The sequence below is a fragment of the Columba livia genome, chromosome 3 (assembly GCF_036013475.1).
Source record: "Columba livia isolate bColLiv1 breed racing homer chromosome 3, bColLiv1.pat.W.v2, whole genome shotgun sequence".
Taxonomy (NCBI): Eukaryota; Metazoa; Chordata; class Aves; order Columbiformes; family Columbidae; genus Columba; species Columba livia.
In genome coordinates this window covers 5,806,532-5,825,044 of record NC_088604.1, presented here as the reverse complement: position 1 = coordinate 5,825,044, position 18,513 = coordinate 5,806,532, and the positions used below count along the sequence as shown (strand labels likewise).

Here is an 18,513-nt window from a genome sequence, read left to right as displayed (position 1 = left end):
ATAAATCTGCAAAATTTATTAGTAACTGAATACTCAAGTCATCCTAAGGATCCTGATTCTCAGAGGGAATGGCACAATTACACTCTGAAATTCAACATCAATTAAGTTTATCTAAAACACACTTCAAAGAGAACGTTCCAAAAGAGATGGTCACTGTTTTTTGGTCTATGACTCAAATGGGGTTTTTATGAATACCCCCTTATTTCTTCTTTTTCTTTTTCACAATGAAGAATTAAGGCACTCTGAAACTGCACATAGCAGTTATCTTCACAGAAGACTACTAATCCATCTACAGAGCTATGTATATGCATAATCCTGCAACACATGGGATGTCAGAGTGCAAACACTGCACAGACACATCATCTGTACAGTCAGCAACATTCTCTTCTCTCCTCTCACAAAACCGTTGAAATACAGCTAATTATTTTGGGGTGGAGTTTTATTTGTTTGTTTTACACACCAGCTGCACTGATTTCATTTAGTTATTTCCCCACTCAACAAAACGTTACCCAACACTATCAGTTTCTGAAAGAACCCAGATGCTCACACAGTCAGTGTAACACAAATATAATTCAGAGATTGCAAAGGTAAGTTTTTGACAGTCTTTGTCTTCAGTGGTTTCATGCCAATGAAGTGCTAGAGAAATATTATTGCATTGTTGTAGTTATTACTTCTTGTTCACTGAAGTAAAAGCTGAACAGCAAAACTAAGTAGGAAACAACATAAAAGACATAGTTTTAAGGACACGAACACTGTATACATCTCGGATGCTGAGAGGTACCTAAGACAATGGAAAATTGTATAGGACACGAGGATAATGGCTAATGCTGAAAGTTGCACAGAATACATAATACAACAAGAAAGTGTTGTAGTGTTTTGAAGCATGATGACAACTGATCAGAAAGAGGCGGATCTGCTTCTACGCCTTTCAGTGTGTCCTGGAGACCAACAGTCAGTTCAAACTGAGGGAACTGGGGCTGTTAGGCTGGAGAAAAAGAGGCTGACGGGAGACCTTCTGCACTGTTTACAACTACCTGAAAGGAGGTTGTAGCATGGAGGGATTTGGCCTCTTCTCCCAAGTAGCAAGTGATAGGACAAGAGGAAACGGCCTCAAGTTGTACGAGAGGAGATTTAGGTTAGATATTAGGAAAAATTTCCTCCTGGAAAGGATTGCCAGGCATTGGAACAGGCTACCCAGGGAAGTGGTGGAGTCACCATCCATGGAGGTCTTTAAAAGGCATTTAGATGAGGTTCTTAGGGACAGAGTTTAGTGCAAGAGTTAGATTAGGTTATGGTTGGACTCAATAACCCTGAGAGTCTAATCCAACTGAAATGATTCTATGAAACCCCAGCACTGCACATAATCTAAGGAATGCCTCTATGGTACTTATACCTTCTCTTCAGTTGACTGCTGGCAGTAAAACAAAAAGCCCGTTCTGTACGTTGATACAATACCTGCAGGATCCTGTCTTGTGCTGCTGGAGTTTTGGGAGTCCTTAGTGCTATGCTGCTGTTGGTCACGTTGTATTCAGACAGAAGAGTGCTGGAAGCAGAGTTTGTAATTCCAGATTCCTCAGCAGTCTGGCGTGCAATCTCGCTTGCCTGGCCTACTTTTACAACTTCTTCAAGTTCTGAATCAGATATCTTTAAAAGACAAAATTCCACGGCATAGTAAGGTAAAACACAACCACGGGATCCACTTGATAAAACAGAAAACACTGACTGGCTTTGGCCTTGTAAGTCATTTATTGATCAATGAACAGCTTACCTGAGGAGCGGGAAGCACTAGTTTACTTCTTTTTTTGGTGAATTCTGACACTCCACTGGTCTGTAGAATAGCTGAAGGCAAGTCTGACTCTTTTTTCCGTTTCATATGTTGTTTGTCTTTTTTGCGCTCCCTTCCTTCCCTTTCACTGTCATTATGGATAAGAGAATCATTTTAGAACACACAGAGCAGCTACAAAGTAAAAGAAACAAGCAAAAAGCCTGTACCCTGATCAAAAGCTGGATATGCTGAAATAAAATATATTGTAGGAAGGGTGAACCAACTTGTGGTGCAGAAGTTAAGCGATTACATCTGGTCTGCAGATCCTGCAGCAGAACCCACCAGGCAGTGTAAAGCTTCTACATTCTGGCATTAGGCAACAGGTGGTTGCTTCAGCTACAATTAGCTGGGTCATGGGAGCAAGAAAAAAAGTCAGTCCAAAAATTTAGATAGCAAGAATCAGAGAACGTGAACAGTCCCTTTTTCTCCAGCAGCTGCTAAGAGAAGACAAACATTTGCTGTGGGACATGCAAACCAATTTCTCTTCAATATTTAATAAAAATGATATTGTCTTCAAACTGCCTGTAAAATCATAAGCTTCAGGCTGAAGCTTCTGCCAGGCCCTCTGAACTAAGAGCAATAAAGAAAGAATCAATTAGATCATAAGCTAACAAACCAAACTCTCTCAGTTCAAAGCAGCTGGCAGAAGTAGTGGGAAATGCAGTTGTACAATTAAATATGTACCATAGTGCTCATGATGAAGATGGGCATGTTTGGGGATTTTTGGGGGGAGGGGGGAGAAATTAACCATTTAGGGAGATTCTACTTAAGAACAATTCCAGCAAAAGTAATACTATGACAGGCAAAATCTACTCCTGTAAGCAATCTCAATAATGTCAGGACTTGGAGAAAAGACTGCAAATACACAAGCAAATCTACTGCTAAAAGAAAACGAACCTCAAGAAACTGAAGATTTCTAAGAGCAAGAACGTACATGAAGAACTTCATTTGTATGGACAAAAAAAGGACAATTAGATTTTTAGAAAGGTAAAAAATAAAGAAGGCAGAAGCAACCTGAACTAGAATCTGTCCCAAGGAAAATACAACTCCTGCCCACATTGTATTTCAGACATTTCCAGGACTCCTAAGTATGGGGGTATTTTTTCAAATATACTGTTCCCTCCTTAGTATAACACACACTTACGATCTTAATTCTCCATCCAGGTCTTGCTGGCGTAGCTTCCTGAAATCTGCATCAAGGGACTGGTAGTTTTCCTCTGATGTATCATAAAAACCAGGGGCAGGCTTCTTTTCAAATGGAATTTCTGCATTATAATCCACGCCTCTCTTCTTTTTTCTTTTCTTCTGAATCTCAATTCCAGCAGCCCGAAGTTCTCGTCTTTTCTGGAGAGCAGCAAGACGTCTATGGAAACGGTAACACTACGTGATTTAAAGTGCATAACTACAGGTGGTTCCTGCATCATAAGATCTGGTGCTACTTTAATCAGTTGGTGCTGTCATAGGGCTTGACGTATTTAGAGAAAAATGAAGTTCTTCTCACAAGTGACTATCTAAAAGTCTGATTTAAGTCTGTGCCTGACTTTACACATTATAAAAGCTACAGAGTCAATAAAATACTCCCAGTATGTGAAACTAAGCATAAGCTTACCTGGCTTCTTCCAGCTGCTTCTCTCTTGCTTTTCTTTTGGCCTTCTTTCCCTGTGTATTAGCCAGACGAGCTCTAGCTTCAGACAGCATTTCAAGTTCATCTGCAATAGTACAGATAAATAGAGCTATGAATTTGCACTTAAAGATGGGAGTAATGGAAAAAGTGACAGTACCATCAGAAAGCAATCCTTAAAGCTGAACGAATCAATGCTTTCACAGGCATTCTGCACAACCGCTAAACCAGTTTTCTCCAAGTTGCTCCAATATGTTTCCTAAATCATTGGTCAGATGAAATTTAAACTTTAAGAAAAAACATACCTAATGTTGGAAGAAATTCTACTAATATCTACAGCGAATCAAAATATATACATAAAGAGGCAAATTGACCACACTGATGAAATTATAATTTCATTCACATATTCATTGTACTATATTAGAGAACTTGTTAATTTTATTTACATCCAGATCCAAGAGTGCTATATTTGTGAACATGTGACTATTCAAAAAACACTGCTGGTCTATTCATGGAATTTTAGCAGTGTTCATTTTTGAGTTCATATTATTGCTATGTGCAAGGAAGGTATGAGCTGACTGAAAAAGACAAAAATCCAGCAATACGAATGCAAACAAGCAGAGTAGTTATCAAAGCAAAGGTCAGTCACAGTAAGAGATGATTAAGACAGATTAGAAGGTAGGGAAAACACCAAGGAAGACTGGAAAAGTACAACTAACTAGCCAGATACAGAATAAGACAAAACCTGCAAGAAAAAAATGATCAGAGGGTGGAGAAAAAAGACAAAAGAAGCCCAGGGTACAGAGCCTGCGTAAAAAGAAAAAACCAAAGTGATCAGATTTCTGTCAAAAACAGTAAAAAACCTCTTGTCTTACCTTCATCCATGTCAATAGGATCTGGTCTGGCTGGTTTGGTTTCTGGATTTGGATCAATTTCTCCAGGTTTAAGTTTCCGAGGATCATCAGCAGTTTCTTCCTCATTGTCTCTCTGAGCAGCTTTGTCCCTAATAAACACATTGTATGTGTGTCACAACTGGCTCTTCCACTTTCCCTCAGGCTCACAATAACCACCCCTCAAATGTCCCCAAAGATCGATCAAAAAAGTAACCTTCTACTATGTAACACACATTACACTTGTTAAATGATTACTGCAGAAATGATTCATGAACATGGTACAGTTACATAATCTTAAATTAGACAAGAGAAAGAAGCGAACATAGTATTATATTAAAACCATATTATATGAAATAAAACACTGACAAACCTAATAGTAGAGAACTCGGGTAATGAACAGTAAGGACTAGAATTCAAGCAGTGTGACAGAATGAACAAATCTGGGTTTCCCATTATGCTTTTATACTCAAGCAATCACACCAGAATTAAGAAGGCTCACAGGGAAAACAGCACTTTCCTTCTCAGAGCCTACATAAACCACCTGTAGCATACAGAGATGATGGATGAACATTAAGCCATTTCAAAATGATGTGTTTTATGTATATGTATATGTACCTATGTCTATTCAAACCTGCTCACCCACGTACCAGGAGCTTCTTTCAGGCTAAACATATCAACTGAAAAGTAACAGTCCTGGAGGACTTGCTTACAAAAGAACTTGGTCAGCTTGAAACCACCAGACCTCAGCATCATGGAAAAAGGGAATGACAAATCACTACAACAAACTCCACAGATTTTCCTGGTATGCACCTCAAGGAAAACAGTAACTCACAGCAGAAATTCATAGTGTTCCAAACACTGTGCAGCAGTTCTCCCGATAATCGGGGCAATGGTTCTCCACTGGGTTGGCATGAGCTTGGCCAGGTGCAACAGTTTCTCCTCTTCTTCTCGGGACCATTCTGTCTTTTTGATGCTCGGGTCCAGCCATTCGTACCTGTTAAAAAGTTAAGAAATTAAAGAAGACAGTTCCCAGCTATCCATTGATTTACCTTGAATTAATTCAGAACAGCATTGACTCAAATCATAGAATCATTTTGGTTGGAAAAGACCCCTAAGATCACCGAGTCCAACCATAACCTAACTTTAGCACTAAACCACGTCCCTAGGAACCTCGTCTAAACGTCTTTTAAACCCCTCCAGGGATGGTGACTCCGCCACTGCCCTGGGCAGCCTGTTCCAATGCCCGACAGCCCCTTCCACGAAGAAATTTTTCCCTGTATCCAATCTGAACCTTCCCTGGTGCAACTCGAGGCCATCATCACAATGAGATTTCAAAATCTTGTCACACAAATTTCACACAAGTTTTTTTTTCTGTACAAAAGGATATTACTCCAGAGTATTCTTTACATATATATTTGAGCTTTAAAATGTACTATTTATCCATCCCTTTTTTAAACAGTACTGTCTCCTCTTCCTTTCATCATCTCTACTCGGGCAAAGTAGGGAGTCTGAAAATTAATTCAGAAAAAGTAAAAATCACAACAGTTAAAGGTACCAGAAATGGTAGATTTGTTTGGTCTGGACCCTTCAGCTATTATCTTATTAATCTTTATCTGTGCCAGTACTGTTACCTTTATACAGAAGTATTCTAATAAATATGTGCAGTTCAGTACTTGAAAAACTAAGTCTGATTCTCAAATAGATTTGTATTGCATGTATTTGCAGCCTTTTTAAACTTATATTTTCTTATATAAAATGAAATTGCACCGTGCAATTTCTAAACATTTAGCCTCAAGACAAATTCTCATTATGACAAATGAGAAAATGATCTGTAAGAGAGATTAATATCATACAATTTTACTTCACTGGTAATTCTCAGTGGTTAAAATGTGTAAATACAGAGAAAAAAAATCATGTACAGAATTTTAAATGATCCTGTATTTGCTAACACTGCAGTCACTGGTAAAGAGAACATTCGTCTACTTTTGTTCAATTACTTTCAAGCAATAGGAATTTGAAATATCCACAACAGCAGAAATCAAACAACCTTAAAACTATTGTTCCCCTGTGGACATAAATTAATCCCACTAATTATGAATCTCATATTCCCAGACATGGCACTTCTCACCATCTGGCTTTGCACTGCTTCGCTGATTTTCTGTGCAACAAAGAAGCGATCCGTGACCACTGGTTTTTGCCATATTTCATCACAGCTGCTTTCAGAATTTCATCCTTAAAGAACAAAAAAACCAAACAACAAAATTGTTATGGATCACAAGCACTGGCAAAAGAGAAAGTCTGAGCTCAAGCAGAGAGCATGGTGTATTTCATGTAATGAGCTGAGCCAGTGCAAAGAGCATGGCTCATTTTCTTCTCAAGATGAATGATGATTTGTATCTTAAAGACCAATTAAATCAGTAAAATGAAAAAGATAAGTGATAATTACTGTGGCTTACTTCACAGACCCGACAGAACTTCCAATACTATCACTTTCAATGCTTTCTAATGCACAGTTTTTAAAGGCAAGGAGGTAGGGAGGTGTTTGTCTGGTAATGACACAACGTTTGGAAAACAAACAAAAATCAGAGATACTTCTGGTGAGCTTGTTTTAAGTAATACCATAATATTAAACTTTTTTTCATATTTCAATGCAAATGGAGTATTTATCTGACAATGCAACAGGCTGTTAAAAGTATCACAAAAATAAAGGAACTTTATAATAATTCTCTTTAACAAGCACATCTTAAAACAAATCAATTCATTGTTAAGAATGCAACCTCCAAAAGCCCTGATCCCAAAGCTTATAAACTTCTGGGAGAAAAAAAAATGTAATGAAACCAGCTTGGAAGCCAAATTGTTCATTTATGTCAAAGCGTGCACTGAGATGTGATCAAAAGCCAGAAGTGCTATCAACTGTCTGTCAATCCATCCATCAATCCCTTCCCCCCAGATAAGTGGTTTTGTTATTTCTGGTTTCCTGAGAGGTCAGAAAGTGGTATTTTAAATGCATCAAAGCTATTCTTGCAGCCCTGTCAACCACAGATGTTCCACTTCTGTATCCAGCAAGCACTTGTAGCTGTGTTCAGAATCTACTCAGCTGCACAGAACATGTGAGTCAAGGACAGATGCTCTGTCTGGCACAGACACCTCCCAGAGCAAACAGCAGCTTTAACTGTCCACTGGCGATGCACTCTGGCTTGAGCTGCTACAGGAAACAAGTAATGTAATTTCTATTGAGAAAGAAATAATAAATCCTTGCTTTTTAAAACTTACTTGATGTTATATAGCACCCTGAAGCCACATTGATGGCTTTTTTTTCTTGCAAGTAATTGGTCATTTTCCTAATGACCTGATATCACCTAGTTCCATTTTCTGTAATTTTCGTGTTGTATACAAAATCAAAATGTTAATCAAAAAATAGCACCAAAAAGAGATATTTCATCTCTGGTACACAAAAATGGGTGAAAAAATGACCTATTTAACCCGTTGTTGTTTCTCTTAACAGTCATCAAAATCAGTCAATTACAGAAGATCATAAAAGTAGTGTAAGGACATGGTGGTTCTTCCTGTCTCCTGCTGACCCCCAATTCAGCTGCCTCCTGGCACACAGCTGATATGTTAAAAGGGCTTAAAAGAAAATGCAGCACACAGTACATTTATCTTCCATTAATTTTTCTCACTGCCTTTTGGAACTAGGTACTTGCACAGCATCCAAAGTATAAAGTGGCAGAGTTCTGGATTTAACAGCGTCGGGTACCTCATTTTGCTTTAAACATGCCACCTAATAAAACTGACATCCTTGATTTCTGGTGTTATTATCGTATTTTGCATGATCACTCGCAGTTCTGAAAGCATTCAATGGCAAAACTGGGACAGAAAGGTGGGGGTTTTTTTGCTCTTTTTTGAACAGTACATATATTTCTGTGAACAAAACACTTTGGGCTGCAGGTGATGAGTCCATATCCATCTTCACCATTTCCACATTTTGAAGGGTCTTTAAGGGTAAGAGTTTCCAGCCCCCTCCTACACCTAGAGAATAAAAAACCTGCCTATGCAGTATAAGACACAGTCCAGCCTACAAAAGGGGCAGCTCGGAGGACGACACTGCGCAGGCATTCTCTCCAAGAGACAGTTTCTCCAGGAGGCAGAGACAGAACACAGGCATGGCTGAGCTTCCTGTCTTCCCCAACATGCATTCTTCAGGAGAAAAAGCACCAAGCTGACCTCTGCCCACTTGGGCTCAGGATGATAAGGAAGATAATAATCAGAGAGATAGAGCTGTTCTGCTGGGAGGACAGGCTGAGAGAGTTGGAGCTGTTCAGCCTGGAGAAAAGAAGGCTCTGGGGAGACCTTATTGTGGCCTTTCAGTACTTAAAAGGGGCCAAGAGGAAAGATAGGGAGAGACTTTTTAGCAGGGCCTGTTGTGACATGACAAGGGGTGATGGTTTTAAACTAAAGGAGGGGAGATTCAGGACAGACATGAGGAATAAATTGTTTACACTGAGGGTGGTGAAACACTGGCCCAGGTTTGCCCAGAAAGGTGGTGGATGCCCCATCCCTGGAGACATCCCAGGCCAGGCTGGATGGGGCTCTGAGCAACCTGATCTGGGTGAAGATGTCCCTGCTCATGGCAGGGGTGGCACTGGGTGAGCTCTGAAGCTCCCTTCCAACCCAAACTATTCTATGAAGGCCCAAACTGCAGAGGAATCAATCCCACCAGACGCACAGTGCCCACAGAGGCTTAACCCACCACATCCCCGCTGCAGAGAGCCCAGAAGGTCCCAAATCTCCCCCCACCCCCACACTGTTACAAGACACCCCACTACATGAGCCCCTACGCATGCGCACAACAACCCCTCCGCCCGCGCCTGCGCACTAATGCCGGACACCCGCCCCCCCAACACCAGTCGCTGAGGCCCCGGCCCTCGGGGGACTGGGGAATTAAAGCCATCGGAGTCCTACCTCGGTGTTCCGCCACACACCGCCCTTAATCATAATCCGCGGCATCTTGGCGGCGAAGGAATGCGGAGTCCTGCAGAGAAAACGGGGTTAGAGGCGAGAAACGCCGCTCGGCTCAGCGGGGCCGGTCCAGCCCCCGCGCAGGCGCCCTTCGCGGTCACGGCGCGCGCTCCGCGCAGGCGCGCAGGGAATACGGTAACAGCCGCGCGGGGGAAGGGCGGCGCAGGCGCAGACGGGACGGCGCGGCGGCCCCCAGGGTGGGGCGTTTTGGGGGAGGCGCTTCGCGCTGCCGCCCCCTGTGGGCTGGAGGTGCGTGGGCCTGCTCCGAAATCATAGAATCACAGGACAGTTTGGGTTGAAGGGGACTTCAAAGCTCATCCAGTGCCACCCCTGCCATGAGCAGGGACATCTTCACCCAGATCAGGTTGCTCAGAGCCCCGTCCAGCCTGGCCTGGGGTGTCTCCAGGGATGGTTCATCCACCAGCTCTCTGGGCAACCTGGGCCAGTGTTTCACCACCATCAGTGTAAGCAATTTGTTCCTCATGTCTGGCCTGAATCTCCCCTTCTTTAGTTTAAAACCATCACCCCTTGTCCTGTCACAACAGGCCCTGCTAACAAGTCTGTCCCCATCTTTCTTCTAAGCCCCCATTAAGTGACTACTCATAAGTTGCATCAAATTCCCCAACTAACACAATTGGGGAAGGGACAGCAGGAGAAAGTAACATTTCACTGTTGTTACTTTTACAGTATGTTTTCTTAATTTGGAAAAAAAAGCATGTATTTACATGGATGCACTGTAGCCTAAAACTGAGGTAGTCGAATGTAGTAACACAAAGATTTTAACACGTTAAATCTTGTACTCCCGTTAGGACCTGCAAGATTTAATTAATAATGTTTCTCACAGCTGAAGACTTGCCCATTCCATCCTTTACAAGGCCACTGAGGAGCTTTTCTTACTAATTATAATTACCAGTGTTTGCAAAAGCAGCTGGAAGATGATATTACGATGCCTCTTTCACCATCAATTCTGAAACACAAACGCTACCAATGCACCCATCTGCCATTGCACTCATCACCTTATTTCTTGACACTGGATTGGCAGCCATTTCTACTATTTTAAAAGAAATAAAGAAATGCTGGGCCTTCCACACTTTTTAAATTTTTCTGAAGTTAAAATATATATCTATATCATATTTCCTTCCTTATATTGTAGCCACATCTGGTTGGTGGTGAACCATATTGCAGCATGGCCTTATTCACCTAGAGTCATTTACTTCACTCTACGTTTAACTTTGATTCACTTATTTAGGAGCTACACAGCACATAAAATGACACCTATTTACTCAAGTTTTTTGTCATTAGTGTGATTTCCTATTACATTTTACTGTTTTGTCCAAACTCAGGATGTCTTCAAGAAGAAAATCAGGTGAATTTTTTGGTTGAAATAGAAAACTTCATCGTATGGTTTTGGAAAGCCTTTGATTTTTCTTAAAACTCTGCAAGAATAAATATACTACAGTTTTAGCTAGGAAAAAAACAATATTAAGAACTGTCCACATCCTTTTTTTTTAAACAGGTATGCCTTTAAATTTCAGCAGCCCAAGAATCACTTTCAATCCCCACAAGTGCAATGCATTGCGTAATGAACAGAGGGGAACCTCAGGAGTCATGAAACACTTTATTTATCAGAGGCAACCACCTGGAATATTTATTTTTACAAACTCATCAAGCTCCATCTGAAGAAATTGTTTGTTGTCTTTCCTTACAATCAAAAGAAGTTCATGCTGTTTATTTCCTTCAGTGAATTTAACCACACTAAATTGGGCTCCCTTCTTTACCATTGCACAACATACAATACATATACATACAATAGTTATAAAAACTATTCCCTGTCAGACTTAGCTTTCCTAGTCTCCTCTGATATGTAGGCTTACAATTCTCTTTACTATTTTTGTTTATTCTTTGTACCTGTTCTGTAGAAATTTTCTTCAAATAAATGATCAGAATTGTAGAGTAACGCAGGTAAAAATTCCTCCACACTTGTATAATAGCGTTACTATTGCCTAGAAATGCTTTTCTTTATTCATATCAAGAAAACATTCTTCTTTCTCACAACTGTATCAGGTAGTTTGCTTAATCATTCCAAAATATGAATCACTCATCCCCAAATGGTGACTTCCCAGCTTGTAGTAAAAAGTTCATAACCACTGGGGTTCTTATCTGATTTTACTGTAACTATAAAGAACAAGATCACTTAAATACCTTTGCCGATCTGGCCTGAAATCCATACATCTATGGGTGAATTCAAATTCACTCTTGGAGAAGCGCATTCCCAATCACACAACAGCTGTGGGACCTCCAGAGGTCACTGGTCCAACTGGTTGCCCAGGACAACATCCAAATTGCTTTCTAATATCTCATATTTTTTGGTTTTAGTATCTCTGTTAATTCCATGGGCAACCATTTCCAACCTGTCTCCTACATCACCGGAAACCCTGTGCCACATATTATCTGTATCTATAAAGAAAAGCATACATTTGAGATCAATTAAAAAAAGCAGCGGTGGTTTCATGTTCACATTCTCTAAGTTAAGCTATAGGTTCACTCTGCTGCTTTCCAGACTGAATTCTAACACTAGGGGACAGTCTGCACAAGCCCTTTGCTGTTGTCTTTTCTCCCACAAGAGGGTTACACTTGTTTGGCACAATTGGCCCTCACATGTGGTATTTTAAATGCACAGTAAAGCTCTTAATAAAATAAATTTTACGGTTCAAGATACTGCGAAGGATTTCAGAGTAACTAAATAGTATTTGCAATACATTGGCCAGTAGTTAACTTAACAGAGAAGTTCTTTGAAAAGTAAGATACTGTCTATTTTAAGAAACAAAGAGCATGGTAACCACTGGCCTAGAGAAAGGTGTTTCATACTAGATTAACATTAGACATCTACATAAAAGTGAAGATTAATTTAAGTCTTTTCAATCTCATAGAATACCTGATTAAGGACATTACCATTCCTGTCAGACTACTCGAAGAATTATTAAAAGTACACACAATATAACTGCCTAATAAACCCTTGATATATACACACATACAGCAAATATTTTCCTATCCCAGCTCTCCAGTGATGACACAAATATTTTGTGAGATACTTTTTTCTTTTGTAGCTATTGCAAGAGAAACTGGGGTAAGGGAAGACAACTTTCAGTAGATGCGAGGTATCATTAAGCCCCCAAACATATTAACAACTTTTAAATGAAAAGTTATTAATATGCAACATGTGTAATTCCCTCCCTTTTAACATCCTTTCAGTGAGACAATTTTTATCATTTTTTCTAAAGAAGTGGCGCAGAGTAACTACTTAAATTCATGAACGTTGACCAAATTATAACTCACCTCCTGCTATTAAAAAATTACTCAGGCTTTGAAAATTGCCTCCAAGATTTTCTTTAGCAGAGCCTGGGATAGAACTGAAGCTCTCAGAAGAACCTGGAGCAAATCAGTACCTGAGTTTCACTCTCTGGACAAAAAAAAAGCCGGATAAAACCACTACCAGGCATCCTTCTGGAGATAGCAGGGGAATGTAAAGCAAAGAACAAATTCAGGACATGCAAACCTTTCCAGAACAAAGCGCCAGCTTGTAATTCCCAAGCTTATATTCCAACCTTATTTTGCCATTTATGCTTTTCCAGAAGATTTTTGGTAGGCAGCGTCACGTTACACTTTCCACACTTACACATTTTTGCATGCGTTTTTACATGCTTTTGGAAAGCACGTTTATCTACCGTGGAAAACTCACACCTTCTGCAGTGCAGCTTTGAATGAGTCAGTAAGTGTCGCTTCAGGTGGCTGGATGTGCGGAAAGTGAGAGGGCACTGATCGCACTTGAATGGCTTCTCCCCTGTGTGAATTCTCAAGTGTGGCTTCAAGTTGCTGCTGTGGGCCGTGCAATAGCCACACTCTTCACAGGTGTACGTTTTGAAAGGCAGCTGTTTTTGTTCATGGAGACAGCCAGCAGATGAGCTTTCCCCACAAGAGTGTGAAGCCAGGTGTTGTTTCAAGGACAGCCATTTGTTTGTTGAATAGTCACAGTTCCTGCACTTGAAGAACTCGGTATTAAAATGCAAGACGCTGTGTCTTTTCAGGTGGCTGGAAGTACGAAACTTCTTCTGACAAACACTGCAGCTGTAAGGTTTCTCACCTGTGTGAGTCCTCACATGTAGTTTAAGGTTGCTTAAAATGCAAGTAGCATACTCACACTCTGCACACTCATAGTATTGTTGTTGACGTTGTGCTCGCAAATCATTTTTTTTGCCCCTCTGGACATCTGGCTGTAATCCACAGAACTCTGAACCAAGCAAGGAATGGACACTGTTTGAGACTTCCGAGGAACCAAAATCTCTTTCTGGACACAAAGCTACCTCCATTTCATGATGCAATTCAAGATTCTGTAAACTGCTACCTACACAGCAGCAACGGCCAAACTCAAAGCCATTCTTTACGTGAATAAAGCTGTGTTTCTGCAAATGGTTTGATGTTTTAAATGCCTTATTGAATTCTTTACACACATACGGTATTCCAACTGTATGTGTTTTTAGGTGCAGCTTAAAGTCACTATGAACAGCAGTAGCATAACTGCAGTGTTGACACTGGTACGTTTTGAATGCACACAAATTGGAAGGCCATGTAGTCTTTAAGTTTTCCACAAATTTATGATACGCGTCATCATCTTGAGCTTGTGAACAAGAGGCCTCAGAGCTGAAGAGAGGTTCCCCTTTACAAACAAGCGTTTCCATTTTGTAAGAATCCATAAGAACGTCTGATCTATTCCAAATAACAGGTAAACTGTTGCTTTCATGGCCATTTTCAGGGAATTCCCTTCCAAAGCACATGTCCTTATTGTCCTGCACATCACCTTCCTGCTCAAAGCCTACTTCTGAAGCCAGCATTTCACCACTGAGACAACCATCTTCTTGACCAGAAAGAGACAGAGAAACATGGTCCTGGAAATTACTTTCAACTTTGCATATTTTCCTTTTGCAATATTTATTGCTTTGATAGCCATTAGCATTAAACTGTTCATGACTTTTCTTATGAAAGTTGAGATGTCCTCTGTTGTAAAACACCAAGTTACACTCATCACACGTGTAACTCTTTAGAGGTCTTCGAGTTCTCTTTCTTCTGCTTATAAAACCAAGTTGCTGCTCTTGGTGTGTTTTGTTGTCTGCATGCAATCGTCTGTGTCTCTGTAACCCAACGGTGCTCGTGAACACTGCCTGGCAGAACTCACAGGAATGCTGTTTACCGCCTAAGTGTACGTAGCTGTGCCTCACCATGCTTGCAAAATACAATGAAAAAAAGGTGCAAAACCTGCACTGGTACAGCTTATACCCAGCATGCCAGTACATATGATTTAACAGGTAGGAAAAGCTAATGAAGGAGTAATCACATTGAGGACACTGGTAAGGTGGTCTCTCTTTATGTCCCTTCATGTGCTGAACAAAACTCTTAGGGTTTGATGAAACAAAGAAACAAATTTTGCAGGAAAAACTAACAGGCATACCCAGAGGTGAAAAGTCCCTTTCAACTTTGATGAAAAATTGCTCATATTTACTTTCTTTATTCTTGGTCTCAGATTCTTCTTCTTCACATTTTCTCTGCCTAATTTTTTTCATATTCATCATATATTTTCTTGCCCTTCTCAACCTACTCATTTTCTTATGAAATTTAAGGTGCTTCTTAAGGTTGACAAAATAGAAAAAGGTTCTCTTACAAAAGCAGCATTTATGCATTCTCTTATCCTTATGAGCTGAATATACATGTTTCTTTAGATGTGCACTGCACTTATATACAGAACTACAAAACCTACACTTCAAATTCAAACTTTCCTGCTTATTTGTAGAACCAGATGCTTTAGAAACAGGTTTGATGGTCACACTACTACTTAGCCGTGCTAAATCTTCTTGCTGGCTTTGCAATTCTTTCGGGCTTTCATGAGGAGAAACTTCTTGTTGCTGGTGTCTTTTTTTAGGAAATCGAGTTAAAGTCTCATAAATATGCTCTCCAGTAGCATTTGATTCAGCAGAAGGAGAAGCACTCATCTCCAGTTTCCCTACATCATTTGGCAATTCTTCTGAAGTAGGAGAACATCCATTGAGTAATGGAGCACAACAATCAGAGGTAAATTTCTGTTCTTCTTTCAAGCCATTTTCCAAGAGAGAACTCCACGTTTCATTTTCAGATTCACTTATCTTTCTGTTATTAGTTTCATTGCCTCCATTCTTTGAAGAATCAGGATCTACAGTGGAATAAAAAGTCACATGCATGTCATTTCATACAATCACCAGCATTCATGATTAGTAGTAATCACAATTGTCTAATAACTTGCTTTGCTCTTCTCTCCTTTTGCTTCCTTCATATTCTGCTATCTCCATTTCTTTCCTCATGTCTCTCTCAGTGCTTTCCGCCCCAACATTTAAATAATGTTTTAAGAAAATAAATCCTAGTTTGGAGTCTCCTTCCCACTTCCCCTTTATACCCAAGGCTCTGAATTTCACAGGACAACACTGTATTCCCTACGGTTTTTAATGGAACAGCTTTATGCCAGAATTCTTATGATAACACTGACACTGAAATTTCTAGGGCTACATTCTCACAAGTATGATTGTTGTTTTCCGTCTGTTAAAATGAAAACACTATTAGTATTTATCTGCACCTTTTTTCCTGGAGAACTTCCATCTGCTGTAAGGAATGGTGGAGTTCAAACCTAAATTATGCCTCTCCAAGTCTCTGCTAATACTGATGAGAGTAACTGCCTGTTGGTTTCTCTCTCTAATACCCGTAATTGGGATAACAAAATCTTTAACCCAATTTTTTATTTTCAAAACCTTTTCCCTAATTAAAGGTCTGCCCTTTTGCAAACTGCAGCAGAATGAAACAGTACCAATTTATTGTGGTTTCACTATTTTTTACAGGACTCTGTGAAAGAACTAAGCCTACTCCAGCCAATATTCTCTTTCTGCTGAATATGATATTAATCTATGTTCAAGTGCTTACTCTAAAATAAATGGGTTGGGCATTCTTCCTACAAGCTTTCCTAAATATTTCAATAACTTGAGATTTACCGTATTACTCAAACTCTTGTACTGGTCTTATTAGCAAGTTACCTTCTATTTCAATGACTGTCTCCAGCTCCTTCTGGACTTCTGGTTGTTTCTCTCCACTGCCAACAGATAGAATACTTGCAAGACTGACAAGTTCCTCTTCATGTCTGGATATCTCTGCTGATACCAACTGTCCGCTTGTCTCCATGGCCTCATCTCTATCTTCACTGCCAGCAGAGGTGATGAGAGGAGGAACCTTCTCAAACCCACCATCACCAACGCCATCTTTTCTGTCACTGGTTTCGTTTATCTCTGTAAGCTCTGTTTTGCAAGACGATGTCGGCAATACAAAATATTCACTCTGTTTATCCGTGCCTGCATCACACTGATCACTTAAAGATGATTCTATTCTATTACACACATCCTCTGCAAACCATTTTTCTTCTGAGTATTTCACACTATTATCCTTATTTGAAGCAGTCTTGCTTTCTTCACAAATGCTTAAACTGTGACTGTCATTTGAAGGTGTCACATCATTTTTTAGGAAAATACTGTTGTTGGAGTTAACCTCCTTCTCAACCTCCTTCAACTCGGGAACTGACACTGCTTCTTCCTCCTGGGTGTCATCGTGGAGAAAATCATCATCACTCAGCACTAAGATAGTGATTGGGAGAACAATTTCAAAGACATCTGGTTCTGAGGAGAGAAAAAAGAACAGATTGAAAAGCAGGCTGAGAGGGGAATTTATTTATGCTTATAAATATCTCAAGGTGGAGGACGGACCAGACTCTGTTCAATGGTGCCCAATGACAGGATGAGGGGCAACGGGCACAGACTGAAGCACAGGAGGTTGCATCAGAATATGAGGAGAAACTTCTTTACTCTGAGGTGCCAGAGCCCTGGAACAGGCCGCCCAGAGAGGTTGTGGAGTCTCCTCTGCAGACATTCAAACCCACCTGGACACATTCCCGTGTGATCTGCTCTGGTGACCCTGCGTTAGCAGATGGGCTGGATTGGATGATCTCCAAAGGTCCCTTCCAACCCCAACCACTCTGTGACACTTATTTCCAACACAACCCGAAACGATCGCAGACGCCCGAACTGGGCCCACGTCCGAACTGGGCCCACGTCCGAACTGGGCCCGCGCCCGCCAGCGCGCATGCGCCCGCCCCAGCCACCACTGCGCGCCCCCCCACCCCCTCGCTTCCCTGCGCCCCTCGGCCCGCGCTGGGCTCCTACCAGGAATAGGGCACCTACCGCTATCGCCCGCCGGCTCTGACATGTCCTGCGCCAGCGACATCTCCTGCGCCAGCGACATTCCCGCCTCGGCTCGGCGCGGCCGGCCCCGCGCTGCAACCAAACGGGCGGCGCAGACGCTGCGGTGCCTCAGGGGCGCAGGCGGCGGTCCTACCTGCTCGAGCAGTTCGTTCGGAAGCGGGAGGACACTGGGAGGCGGGGGGGGCCGTGCTGTGCGCTGCCACCGCCTCCTGATTGGAGGGGAAGGCAGGGGGCGTGGCCGGTGGCCTGAGGGGGGTGGGCTGTCCGCCTCATTGAGGTGACTGCGCGTGCGCGGCGGGCTGTTTTTGGTGGTTTGATGTCGCCGGCGTCACCTTTGAGTGGTCACAAAGTTGGTGAAGGGTTTGGAGGGGAAGCCGTATGAGGAGCGGCTGAAGTCACTTGGTTTGTTCAGCCTGGAGAAGAGGAGTCTGAGGGGAGAGCTCATGGCGGCCACAGCTTCCTCACAAGGGGAGGAGGAGGGGCAGGGCTGAGCTCTTCTCTGTGGTGACGAACAACAGAACCCGAGGGAGTGTCAGGAAGATGTGCCAGGGGAGGTTCAGGTTGGACATGAGGAAAAGGTTCTTCACCCAGAGGGTGCTGGACACTGAACAGGCTCCCCAGGGAGGTGTCACGGCCCCGAGCCTGACAGTGTTCAAGAAGAGACTGGACAACGTCCTCAGACACATGGAGTGGACTGTGGGGGTGTCCTGTGCAGGGACAGGAGTTGGACTCGATGATCCTTGTGGGTCCTGTCCAACTCGGGACATTCTATGTTTCTAAAAATTAGTTTAATCACCCACTACCTGGACCAGAACACCTGAGCCATGGGTGTTC

General features: G+C 41.7%; 2 protein-coding genes across 3 annotated transcripts in view; both read right to left on the bottom strand.

The window, feature by feature from the left end:
- Positions 1–9,487, bottom strand: part of CDC5L (cell division cycle 5 like) — a 42,673-nt gene extending 33,186 nt beyond the window's left edge. The window contains exons 1-8 of the mRNA XM_065055677.1: positions 9,302–9,487; positions 6,468–6,571; positions 5,172–5,333; positions 4,322–4,449; positions 3,435–3,534; positions 2,970–3,188; positions 1,769–1,913; positions 1,456–1,644 (exon numbers count right to left, since the gene is read on the bottom strand). Coding sequence (XP_064911749.1) covers positions 1,456–1,644; positions 1,769–1,913; positions 2,970–3,188; positions 3,435–3,534; positions 4,322–4,449; positions 5,172–5,333; positions 6,468–6,571; positions 9,302–9,346 — 1,092 coding nt within the window. The 5' untranslated portion in view covers positions 9,347–9,487. The remainder of the gene's footprint in view (positions 1–1,455; positions 1,645–1,768; positions 1,914–2,969; positions 3,189–3,434; positions 3,535–4,321; positions 4,450–5,171; positions 5,334–6,467; positions 6,572–9,301) is intronic.
- Positions 9,488–10,957: 1,470 nt separating this feature from the next.
- LOC102097227 (zinc finger protein 184) lies at positions 10,958–17,868 on the bottom strand. Of its 2 annotated transcripts, none has more exons than XM_065055676.1 (3): positions 17,659–17,868; positions 16,465–17,097; positions 10,958–15,596 (listed from the first exon to the last, which is right to left on the bottom strand). In XM_065055676.1, the coding sequence occupies exons 1-3, from the start codon at positions 17,717–17,719 to the stop codon at positions 12,952–12,954; spliced, it is 3,339 nt and encodes a 1,112-aa protein (XP_064911748.1). In that variant the 5' UTR covers positions 17,720–17,868; the 3' UTR covers positions 10,958–12,951. The 2 variants fall into 2 exon arrangements, with proteins under 2 accessions (XP_064911748.1, XP_013224066.2); XM_013368612.3 differs by lacking the exon at positions 17,659–17,868 and adding an exon at positions 17,358–17,560.
- Between the last annotated feature and the right edge of the window lie 645 nt (positions 17,869–18,513).